Consider the following 12641-nt stretch of genomic DNA (forward strand, 5'->3'; position numbering starts at 1 on the left):
TTTTTTCTGTTCTTAGGTGATCTGACCATCAGTGTGTTCGTTTTGTACAACTACTTAGAAGCTAATTCCAAAGTCCCGTGGGAGGACTTGAGATATCTTTTCGGAGAAATTATGTACGGTGGACATATAACAGACGATTGGGATCGCAGACTATGTAATGCTTATTTGGAAGAGCTGATGCATTCTGATCTGGTGAGTTTATTATTTGTTTACTTATAAATATTTAAACCTTCGACCTTGTACATCCAATTCATTGCAGAAGAAGTTAGTCCAGTCGAAAAATTACATTGATTTCTCAGCTCAGTCAGCATCGGCTCAGTTTCATTGAAATCATTACAATTTGTAAAAAAAATCTGAATCTGAATTTGAGTCTGCAGTAAAAATGGCATTACACGCTTAATCAAAAACTTATAAAAAATGTTATTACAAAAGAGGAGATAATAGCTTCTAAAACAGTTATCCTATACCTATCTTCCATGATTTCTGATTACTGATGGAACACCCAGGATAACCATTTACTGATGGCAAATAAAAACAATTTAACAATCCCGTTGATATATATCACCAGGTCGATGGCGAACTACAACTAGCCCCAGGATTCCCAGCTCCCCCCAACACAGACTACGCCGGCTACCACCAATACATAGAAGATGCTATGCCGCCCGAATCTCCATACCTTTACGGCTTACATCCAAACGCTGAAATTGGTTTTTTGACTACCACTTCGGAGAACCTCTTTAGGACCATTTTTGAGATGCAGCCGAGAGATGCTCAAGCTTCTGGTGCTACTACAGTTACTAGAGAGGATAAGGTAAAATGTGGTGCTTTAATTCGAATGGCTAAAGTCGTTTTTACTCGTTAAGCGTAAGGACCCATTAGACATGGAACGCTGAAGCGTAGCATGTGTATTTGAATATATACATAGTACTGCTTTCAGTGGGGTTATCAACGACCGTTTCTTTCGGCCTCATTTACCAATTATGTTATTTTATTAACTTTCTTTAGAACAAAATTGATTCGTTACAACATACACTTTAATTACGTGTAATTTTTTACCTAACAGTTAATGTTGGATCATAGTTCATCGACAACTTAGGTACTTTGAGTTTGAGACAATAAGTATGTATAATAAGATTGTCACGATCATGGCCTATCTCAGGCATATAACACACAAAATAAATTTAAAAGGGTGACTTTGTATAGGCATTTTGAGTGTCTGTGTCCTTCAGTAAGCTTTTTAGTATTTCTTGCAAAATTTCGCGTTCAAGACATTTCACATATTGACTTGATTACTTCGAATTCTATCTCCATATGACCTGAGCTTTTAAGTTTCATTTGGCCTCATGATCATGATACAGTATTCTTCTTGAAGGTAAAACAAATGCTCGACGAGATTATGGAGAAGCTACCAGAAGAATTCAACATGACAGAAATAATGGGGAAGGTGGAAGAAAGAACACCTTATGTGATCGTAGCATTCCAGGAATGCGAGAGAATGAATTATCTAACAGGAGAGATGAAGAGGTCGCTGAGAGAGCTGGACTTGGGATTAAAGGTAAGGTTTGGAAAATTGAACTAAGGGCCAAATTGTACGAGCTAAGTATAGTTGAAAAATGCGTCTGTATCAAGGATAAAAGTACCCAAAGGTATTGTACATCTTATGGAATAAATTTCGATTGAAGCTGCCTCTACTTTTCCATGATTTCATCTAGCATTTGTTTCCTTAACTGCTAGATGAAATAATGACGAAGCTACCAGCAGATTTCAACATGGAAGAGACAGTGGAGAAGGTGGAAAAAAGAAAACCGTAGGTAATCGTGGCGTTCCAATAGCGTAAGAGGTTGAACTACTTGAACGAAGAGTACGACCAGTCCAATATTACAAACTAAAATAACCAATACTAGGATCATACAATCAGTCTATAAAGGAGGGGATCACCTCTCTCTGCAGCTGACTGTACATAAGTATACAAAATAAATAAAATAACAAGCAAAAAATAAAAATACACACAAAGCATTGGTATTACGGGGATTCGAACCCAGAGCATCTAGATCACTACCAACTGGGCTAAAAGGCCGTTGAAAGACTAAATAAAATAATGAAGGTATATAAAAACGCATAAAAACATGCGATCACACCTAACGACGACAACCTAAGACAAAAGTCAAGGGTGCCCGTCAAGAAAAAGAACTTTAGACCGAAGCCAATATTGAAAATAAATTTCTGTTTCAGGGTGAACTAACGATAACATCAGTAATGGAAGAGCTGGAGAACGCGCTATTCCTGGACCAGGTGCCTGCTATCTGGGCCAATCGGGCTTATCCTTCGCTGCTGGGTCTTTCGGCGTGGTTTGTAGATCTGCTGCTTAGGCTGAGGGAGCTGGAAACGTGGGCTACTGATTTTGTTGTAAGTTAAAATTTCTATGAAATAAATTGAAATGAAAGCAAAATTTCTGATCACAAGTTAAAATAATAAATAAGGTTAAAATAAGGTAAAAATTTAAGTAAGTCACCTGTTCGAATAGACATTTGTTTTTTTTGTGTGTGTCTTTTAAACATGTATTGTCTATTCGAACACGTCACAACTACATACAACAGGTGACTTACTTAAGTTTTTTACCTATAGTAAGTATGCTAGTGGGCGCGCGATTTGGGATTTTTTTTAGACTAATATTACTAATCCAAAAACTGCCAAATTGTATGGTTGTATAATGAGAAAAAATAGCCCCCAAAAATGTTGTGTTTAAATAATATTCGCGATTTTCATTGAATTTGGCTTTATTATGTTCTTAATTCTTATTAAATGCCTAGCACGGCTACCATGAGTTGGTAATTGACATTTAAGTACGCTAGCAGTCTCTCGATCGCCACGAGATCGCACCAATACATCAGTGCGAGCGGTATCAAAATAAATGTCAACTCATGGTAGCCGTACTAATCTAGCACATGGCATTAATACCAACATTATACGATGATAACAATTCCCTTGTTAGCTAGAATTATGTAGCACGTTAATGTTACCCTCTGGCGTCCCACTGTCCTGATACTAGTACTAATTATCGTCAATGCAATAAATTATTACTAAATGAAAAGAGTTGCTTTTGTTTTGGTTCATTCAATTTTAAAATAAAACAAATTAAACTTTATTTCTAATACCATTGATTGGGCCGATTGAAGCTAAAATGTTTTTTTAAAGCCTAATTATGTGACGACTAGCTGAGCAAAGCCCTTACCTTCTTCCAAACATTCAGTCTTTTCCGAGCATACAACCTATGTTATCCAGGTCCATATTTCATAGTGTCCCCATCATCTCAGGGTAGCCCCATCATCTTCATTTAAGTCTGCCCTTACCCCAACCATACTACATACTACTGCGCAACAAAAAGTATCCTGACTTCCGACACCAAAGACCGCCATGCTTCTCTGTCCAAAGTCTCTTCTCAAAGTTTCTGTCCAGTTGACGGCGCCAATTTAGCTAAGTTTTTCTGCACTTCGTCTCTCCAGCGGTACCGGTATGTTCAGATACTCTTCGACCATTTCATACTCCAGAGTACACCCTCCAGACTGCACGATTCCCAACCATCACAAAGCAAAACACATTTTTAATTATTTCCAGTTACCAAACTCAGTGTGGCTGGCCGGGTTCTTCAATCCGCAAAGTCTGCTGACCGCCATCATGCAAAGCACCGCGCGTCGTTACGAGCTACCGCTGGATAAGATGTGTCTTCAATGCGATGTCACCAAGAAAATGAAGGAAGAGTTCACGTGAGTAGCAATATGTTTGGTCACGATATTTGAAGGTTAAATAAAATAAACGGAAGGGACCAGCTCGCCGGACGATATCGGCTTGTCATTTATACGCGATTGTCTACTTTTGCGAATAACTGACAGGCCGATATCGTCCGTCAAACTAATAATCAGCGGGCCCCTTAAGAAGACCCTAAAGACTAATGATGGAATTGAAGTCATTATGACGACAGAAAAATTCAGTTGAAATGCTGCGGTTAAGTTGGCTCAAGCTGTCTGTTTACAGGGGAATAAAACAATTATTAACGATTACTTTTTTTACAGTTAGGCTGTTTAGTTTTTTATTTTTATTTTATTTCTTAGGAAAACTTACAGCTAAAGTAACAAAATAGGTTTCGAAATAAAATCAGTAAGCTAATTACAAGTTTCCACGGGTAGAAACTGCGTAATGTACATGACGTGCGAAATTGCAGAATTAATAATAACTATTATGCTTATAATTATGTTGCTTGACAGTGAGACCGAGTTAAAGATTTAACGAGAAGAACATAAGAACAAAAGATAAATAAATAAGAGGGAATAGCATAAGTGTTAGCAGGAGTTTTGGAGTAGGTACTGATAATTATGTTTTAATAGCAGAGTACTATTCTACTACACAACGAGTAACAAACGTTCTCGTAGGCTGTCCTTCTAAATATTCTTAAGACAGTACCTACTACTAATTGTAAATCCAATCTTTACTCAACAACTCTGAATCTTTATATTTTTATTAATAAAAAGGTTGGACTAAACTGTATGACTCTGTCTAGAGACAATTTTTACTTGGAGCTCCTAAAACTTTTAAATAGCAAAGCTGTCATTGTGTGTTTGATGATATTTAAGATTAGGTGTTATGATTCTTTAACTTATTTTTACCCGTCAACTTTTAAATGAAGCAGGTCATCGAAGGATTTACGATGATGAGGTATAATTAATGTAGAATGCAACAGCATGTTGATGTATTTCTTTATTATTAATTTTTTGCCCGCATTTTTTGTTCCACAATTTTTTTCATGATTAAATAATGCCAAGGTGATTAATCGCATTTGCATATGCATCCAATGCATGATATTTTTTGTGTCACGTCAAATTAATTTTAATTAATCGACAGACAACTTGCAAGATAATATAACAAATAAAACCGGCCAAGAGCATGTCGGGCCACGCTCAGTGTAGGGTTCCGTAGTTGCTCTTCCGTCATAATAAGCTAAACTGGAGCTTAAAGTATAGTAAATTGTTTAAGTTTCACCCGAGTTAAACAAATAGGCAAATTTGCATAATTAGTACCTAAATAATTAAAGTCTTTTTACTATGAAGGGGAAACTTTTTGCGATAATTCAAAAACAGCTAAACTGATCATGTCCGCTATAGTTTTCATTGAATGTCTTTCTTAAGCTCTACTTCCACGATTTTTTTCATATTTTTTGGACCTATGGTTCAAAAGTTAGAGGGGGGGGACACATTTTCTTTTTCTTTCGGAGCGATTATCTCCGAATATATTCACTTTATCAAAAAATGTTTGTTAAAGACCCCTATTAGTTTTCAAAGACCTTTCCAACGATACTCCACACTGTAGGGTTGAAGCAAAAAAAAAAAATCACCCCCACTTTACGTTTAGGGGAGGTACCCTCAAAAAAAATTAATTTTTAGATTTTACTGTACGACTTTGTCGGCTTTATTGTTTTATTTATCCATGCCGAATTTCAGCTTTCTAGCACTAACGACCACGGAGCAAAGCCTCGGACAGACAGACAGACAGACAGACAGACGGACATGGCGAAACTATAAGGGTTCCTAGTTGACTACGGAACCCTAAAAACGTGCATGATTGAATTGATTTAATGTTATTTGGAATTTAAATAAATGTGAAGATATAAAGGGCAGTCCCATTGACGACCGGTTTGGCCTAGTGGGTAGTGACCCTGCCTACGAAGCTGATGGTCCCGGGTTCAAATCCTGGTAAGGGCATGTATTCGTGTGATGAGCATGGATATTTGTTCCTGAGTCATGGGTGTTTTCTATGTATTTAAGTATTTATAAATATTTATATTATATTATATATATCGTTGTCTAAGTACCCTCAACACAAGCCTTATTGAGCTTACTGTGGGACTTAGTCAATTTGTGTAATAATGTCCTATTATATTTATTTATTTTATTTATATTTAGTCCCCGTGATTTGTTGATAAGAATGAAGTGTAAATTATTGTGGATGACAATCTTAAATGTATGTTTTAAAGCATTTAACTGTGCTAAAATCATAATTGTTATTAGCTGGCTGTTTGTTGTAATGTCGTGTCTTTAACACAACAAAACTTTTATAGTACTAATCACCCCTACCTAACTAACTAACTATTGTGGCGCAGTGATCCAAAGAGGGTCTTGGCCTCCAAAACGAGAGAACGCCACCTGTCCCGATCCTGTACCACTTCCTACCAGTTATCGGCTTTGAGTTGGCACAGATCCGCCTGTACACTGTCGCTCCAGCGGCATCTGGGCCGACCCACTGGACGGCGACCAGTCGGTCGTCCCAAATAAGCTCTCTTAACACCCCGATCCTCACCCATCCTACTAAGTAATAATTTCTTAGGGTACATACCCTTAAAAGTTACGCTATCAAAGTAATATTAATGCTTCCAATGATGGCGTGACCATGTGAAAAAAGCAGTTTGTTAAGGATGCGACATGCTTTAGAAGTTATAAAACACCCCGTCCACCGCATGCCACACTAATCCCCATCCTTTCACGGCAGGATCGCTGATTCCAGGTCAGCTCCACGAGATGGCGCCTACGTCCATGGATTACTCATGGAGGGCGCCCGTTGGGATGTTCAAGCCGGGATCGTGATGGATTCAAGACTCAAGGAGCTCTTTCCACCCATGCCTGTCATCAATGTTAGGGTATGTTGTCTTTGGTTGACCCTTATGAGTCTTATGGCGCTTAAAACTTTGGGAAGTATATACAAGCCGCAATTGATGGAATCCCGGCCCAAGGAGTTGTTTCTACCGATGTCAGACATCAACGATCGAGTATGCTGTCCATGGTCGGCTCTGATGACGCTTAAGGTAGGTACCCGTTGGGACACCTAAGCTGGCATTGTGATGGATTCAAGATTAAAGGAAGTCTTCCCATCTATACCTGTCTTCAACGTTCGGGTATGTTGTCTAACTTGTCTAATACGAGTAATAGTCATAGGACTACCATATCCATAGGAGCTGGCATATAAAAATGGCGGGCTTGTGATCTACTTGCCTGTTGGTGCCGTTGGTGGTCGGTTCCGTGGTATCTACGTACATGGTTTATTTATGGAACGGGTCCATTGGGACGTCATGGATCCAGGCCTAAATAGTTATATCCATCGATGGCTGTTATCAGTATTACCTGAACGGTATGTTGTCTTCTTACTTGTTGATGAACAGTCCAGATGATGCCTCATAGAAAACGCAGGCTGGGACGTCGACAGATTCATGGATTCCAGATGACATGGATTAAACAACTATTTTCACCGTTCTTGACGATGTCAGCTTAAATTTTACGAGGAACATGATTAAAAAGAAGTAGAAAAAAATATTGCCTAAAGCTGACCCTTTGCGCGAAATGGTAGAATAATCCGACGATATCGGTTAAGATTAGTTTGAACCTTAGACCAAAACGAACAATGCCTTTTAACCAATCAACCGCCAATGCCAGTTTCGTAACAAGTACCTGCCTTAATTAGTAGTAATTATTTGATAGCGGGAAAACTCGGAAACGTCTGTTTCCTAACGTATTTGCTTCTACTTTTATTGCAACCGTTCACGATATTATTGTGATTATGTTCATTAACAGCGAAAATCTGTTTATAAAACTTGTTTTTTTTTTTTTTTTTTTTTTTTTTTTTCCTAAAAGTGAAATTACATTGGCTATGATCACTTATCTGCCAAACTGCATAGCAGTTTGTTGGCAGAAAACGTATTCTACCCTCGAACATTAAGTAATAAACAATAAACATTAGTAGCAATAACAGACTAACTAACTAGGTTTGTTTACCTATTTAGTCAGTCTGTTACTGCATTGTCATGGGAACAGTAGGTATAGGTGCTCGATTTCATTTCAACCAGACACTGGGAAACAACAAACACACGGAGTGAAGCTAAACAAAGTGTGTGGGATAATGAAGTTATCAGGGTGCAGGATCCCACTGCCCCCTGATAACTTCATTATCCCACACACTAATGATTAAGGTTTAAGCCCAACTAAACCTATGTACATATATTAAACATCATACTTCTTTATATACGACGATCATGATACAAATGCGAATAATAGGGAATCCGCAACGAGTAAAACACGACCGAAAATTTAGAAGGCCATTATGTACTGTAAAATGTTGTACGATACATGTGCGAATAGGCAATTCGCAACTCATGTCGATTTAAAACACTCCCTTCGGCCGTGTTTTAATTTATTCCCATTTCTTATTTTTCGCACTTGTATCGTAATGTACTATTATTACAACCTATTGAAATACAAAAATAAAGTTAAAATGGTGGGCTTAATGTCTAATGGCATTCTCTTCTAGCCAGTCAACCGTAGGGCTAAAGGTTGGGCTTTGCAGTGACAGTTAAAATAGAAACGGTCGAACCCATTTAGTAACTCTTTTAAAATAGTACATTACGATACAAGTGCGAAAAATAGGAAATTCGAAACGAGTGGCGATAAATTAAAACACGACCGAAGGGAGTGTTTTAAATCGACACGAGTTGCGAATTACCTATTCGCACATGTATCGTACAACGTTTTACAGTACATATGGCCCTTTAAATGTTCGACACAGTAACATAATATGCTACTTCTCGCACTAGTGCTATAAAGTAGCCCCATATGTACTGTAAAAGCCTTTACAGTACATATGGTGCTACTTTACCACACTAGTGCGAAAATTAGCATATTACGTTACTATGTCGAACATTTAAAGGGCATATACCTCTATACTGTATAAACGTTGTACGATACATGTGCGAATAGGTAATTCGCAACTCGTGTCGATTTAAAACACTCCCTTCGGTCGTGTTTTAATTTATCGCCACTCGTTTCGAATTTCCTATTTTTCGCACTTGTATCGTAATGTACTATTAAACTCTTTTTACTTACTTTTATTTCATAAGAACTTACAACATGCAATTAAATAAACTACTTCAATACTTGAATACTTGAAAGTTGTAGGTACTGTCCAAGATTGTCAAATAATAAAACAGAGATCGGTCTGTTAAGAACGTACAGCCATTAGGTATTTCTTCAAAGTATAAAAGATAAAAATACAGTTTGTTTGCAACTTAAACCAAAAAAGTATTCTAGCTAGTCAAAACAGGAACAGCTTTGAATATAAATCGATTGGTTCATGTTTTAAACATGTATCTAACATCTGTCTGACATTTGTTCCCACAAGAGGTGGCGTTAAAACTATTTTCCCACAGAATTGACAAGCCTTAAATGGGGAAGTCTTGTGAACAAGAAACTATTAATGTTTCTATTAATAAGATAAGATTGAATGAAGTTCTTAATATTATATCATTTTTAGCTTTATTTCTCAATCAACTTTTTGTAAACTTTAAAGTTAATTGTGTAAATAGCTTTTTCTCAAATTTGCAAAGAAATGTTGATATGACTTACACCTAGGCCTGTAAAGCAACATTATTTTGTTTTTAAACGTCAAATTGTGTCTTGGCATTCAACTATTAAATAGTAGTAGATTCGTAATTTGTTTTTAGCTGTGTAAACCTACGAATAAAACAAATTGACTACAATTTTTTTTTTCATTGCAAGTTTGAGAAAATCACTATACAAATCTCTATATTTACTTGGCCTGCAACCCTTCGTTTCCCGGCCTCTATAGTAATGTACTATTAAGATACGTTTTAATTTAAATTATTGTGAAATTATAAGTATTGTAATGAAATCAAATTAAAATTATGATGTGAAGATATTAAATGAATAATTTTCCCATAAATTTAAGGTCCTGTGGAGAAAAAATATTATTAATTTACGAACGAAATAAAAGTGGATTATTTGAAAATTTTGTGGACTAAAAATATTAGTCTAATATCGTTCGAAATTTTGAGGTTGAAAAGTTTACCTTTAAATTATATTTTCAGGCTATCACCCAAGATAAGCAAGACCTGCGCAACATGTACGAGTGCCCCGTCTACAAGACCCGCACGAGGGGTCCCACCTACGTCTGGACCTTTAATTTGAAGACCAAGGACAAGCCCTCCAAGTGGACCCTGGCTGGGGTAGCACTACTGCTCCAAACATAGATTGTTCTAGAAGGAATCATTCAGAATAAAGTAGAATAAACGTCTCAAAATCGAACTTAACGATACAATTATAAAATAGGGTAATTCCGGGGTAGATGGCCATAAGGGCGAGATGGACCATCGTAATATCTCATGGTTCTGATGACTAGATGTCACTAGTTTTTGTTTAGTACGCTTCACATCATACTTTATAGCAAGGATGTGATCAAAATGTCGGCGAAAAAAATAACTATTGGGTGTGATTTAAGCTATCGGCAGACTTTTCCCATCCAAAATTAGTTTCAGTGCCCTGTTTGCTGGTATTGCGTGGCCTAAATGGGTCTGGAGATAAAAAGGCACTTAAAAACCGGACAAGTGCGAGTCGGACTTGCCCACCGAGGGTTCCGTACTTTTTAGTGTTTGTTGTTATAGCGGCAACAGAAATACATCATCTGTGAAAATTTCAACTGTCTAGCTATCACGGTTCATGAGATATAGCCTGGTGACAGACGGACGGACGGACGGACGGACAGCGGAGTCTTAGTAATAGGGTCCCGTTTTACCCTTTGAGTACGGAACCCTAAAAATTAAACCAAATATATACTAAACTGAAGAGTTAAGTTATGGCCATCTCTACTGTAATGGTATATCACCATCCCGGTCATCTCGGGAGAGATGGCCAATTATAAATTGTTTTTTAAACAATTTTTCAAACTGAATTCAAATATTTTTTTCCTTTCTTTATTTTCGAAAGACAATTGTTCAAAGTTTATACAGAAATAAAAAAAAATTTGATAACAAATTAGATTATAATTTTTTATCGCGTTTCAAAAAAACTATGGCCAAACTACCCCGGACATACCCTATGATTTCAAGCTAACATGGTCATTAATTTAGGTACATTATTATTTACTAAACCGGGACTTAATGGCGTAATAATTAAGTTTTAAAATTACCTCCGATGTTTCGAGGACGGCGTTGTCTCCTTGGTCTCGGAGTCTTATCCGAAAATACGCGATTAAATTCCATTTTAGTAAATAAAACGAGTACAAATCGTGAATGTTTAAATTAATTTACATTAATTGGGTGAATTAGAATTAGGGCACTTTGACCCTTAAGAGAAAATGCCAGAAGAAGGGGTTCTTAATAATACGACTTGAATTGGCTTGTTTCTTTTCGATTTGTTGGGAGTGGCCAATTACTATGAAGTGGCCAATAACTTTAGCAGTCACCTATGATTATTGTGACAAGCCGATATGCTCAATAAGTGAAATGCAATTTAATCTGGTCACTTGGAATGGAATTTATCATTGCACCTTAAAACAAAGTCACCCGCCGCATCTGTCTGTATGTATGTTCGCAATAAACTCTAAAACTGCTAACCGAATTTTCATGCGGTTTTACCTACCACTACCCATTCTTGAGAAAGGTTTAGGTGTATAAATTGTTAAGTTTCTACCTGTGCGAAGCCAGGGCGGGGCGCTAGTATAAATAAATAAATAATAATAAATAAATAAATATTATAGAACATTATTACACAAATTGACTAAGTCCCACAGTAAGCTCAATAAGGCTTGTCTTGAGGGTACTTAGACAACGATATATATAATATATAAATACATAGAAAACACCCATGACTAAGGAACAAATATCCATGCTCATCACACGAATAAATGCCCTTACCAGGATTTGAACCCGGGACCATCAGCTTCCTAGGCAGGGTCACTACCCACTAGGCCAACCCGGTCGTCATAGTATACTTATAAAGAGATCCATAGTAATTTTATCTTAAGTAATAATTATGTATTTTGTTTCAAAACTGCAGAAGAAAAAATAAATTAAGTATTTTATTATAAACAAATACTCCCCAAAGTTTTTGTGGTTAGACGAATGAAAAAACTATTCGATAAACCTATGGCGCCAAAGGCATAATTATACAACAGTAGGAAAAAATTAGTGTAGTAAAAAACACAACTACCTAATCGAATAGACAGCGAATAAACAAATTGTGTCACAAAAAACTGGATTTCTAGAAGCGCAATGTCGACCACTTTTCAAGTGTTACCAATTTGGTGTCTTTGGTTCGCCTTGGTTTTCAAATTAATGGATATTTTATACGGATTGGGATCACTTTTGTCAGATAGTTAATTCACAGTTAAGTAATGACGCCACACCTAATAAAAAAAATTACATGTGAAGAACAACAGATAACACCGACCTACCTAAGTACCTACTAACAGTTTAACAATCATTATTAACTGATATACTTTGTGGTACATATAAGGTCTTGAGAGGTGTCGTGTATTTTTCTACAGTGAACGAAACTAAGATAAATTATTAATTGATAATAAGTATTTTTATTTATTTATTCGTATGGCAAAAAATACAATCGTTCATTCATATGAAATATAGGTAGGTATATTTATTAAAGCAGTACGCCCAATTGCTGGATCCATTGGGTGACATTGTTGTCTAGGGTGAACAAGTCCACTGCCGGGTTGCCCTGGTATTTGGTGAGTGGGCATTCGCGGATAATATGGTCCATGCTCTGCACCGCAGCTCCACAATCGCATGCTGGCAG

At 36.9% G+C, this 12641-nt stretch overlaps 1 protein-coding gene across 1 annotated transcript in view; it reads left to right on the forward strand.

Moving 5' to 3' along the window:
- LOC133519354 (dynein beta chain, ciliary) overlaps positions 1 to 11892 on the forward strand; it is a 35147-nt gene extending 23255 nt beyond the window's left edge. The window contains exons 58-64 of the mRNA XM_061853396.1: positions 17 to 192; positions 569 to 811; positions 1373 to 1555; positions 2233 to 2406; positions 3616 to 3764; positions 6538 to 6685; positions 9920 to 11892. Of these exons, the coding sequence (XP_061709380.1) occupies positions 17 to 192; positions 569 to 811; positions 1373 to 1555; positions 2233 to 2406; positions 3616 to 3764; positions 6538 to 6685; positions 9920 to 10081 (1235 nt within the window). The 3' untranslated portion in view covers positions 10082 to 11892. The remainder of the gene's footprint in view (positions 1 to 16; positions 193 to 568; positions 812 to 1372; positions 1556 to 2232; positions 2407 to 3615; positions 3765 to 6537; positions 6686 to 9919) is intronic.
- Positions 11893 to 12641: the final 749 nt, after the last annotated feature.

Source organism: Cydia pomonella, chromosome 6, assembly GCF_033807575.1.
Source record: "Cydia pomonella isolate Wapato2018A chromosome 6, ilCydPomo1, whole genome shotgun sequence".
NCBI lineage: Eukaryota > Metazoa > Arthropoda > Insecta > Lepidoptera > Tortricidae > Cydia > Cydia pomonella.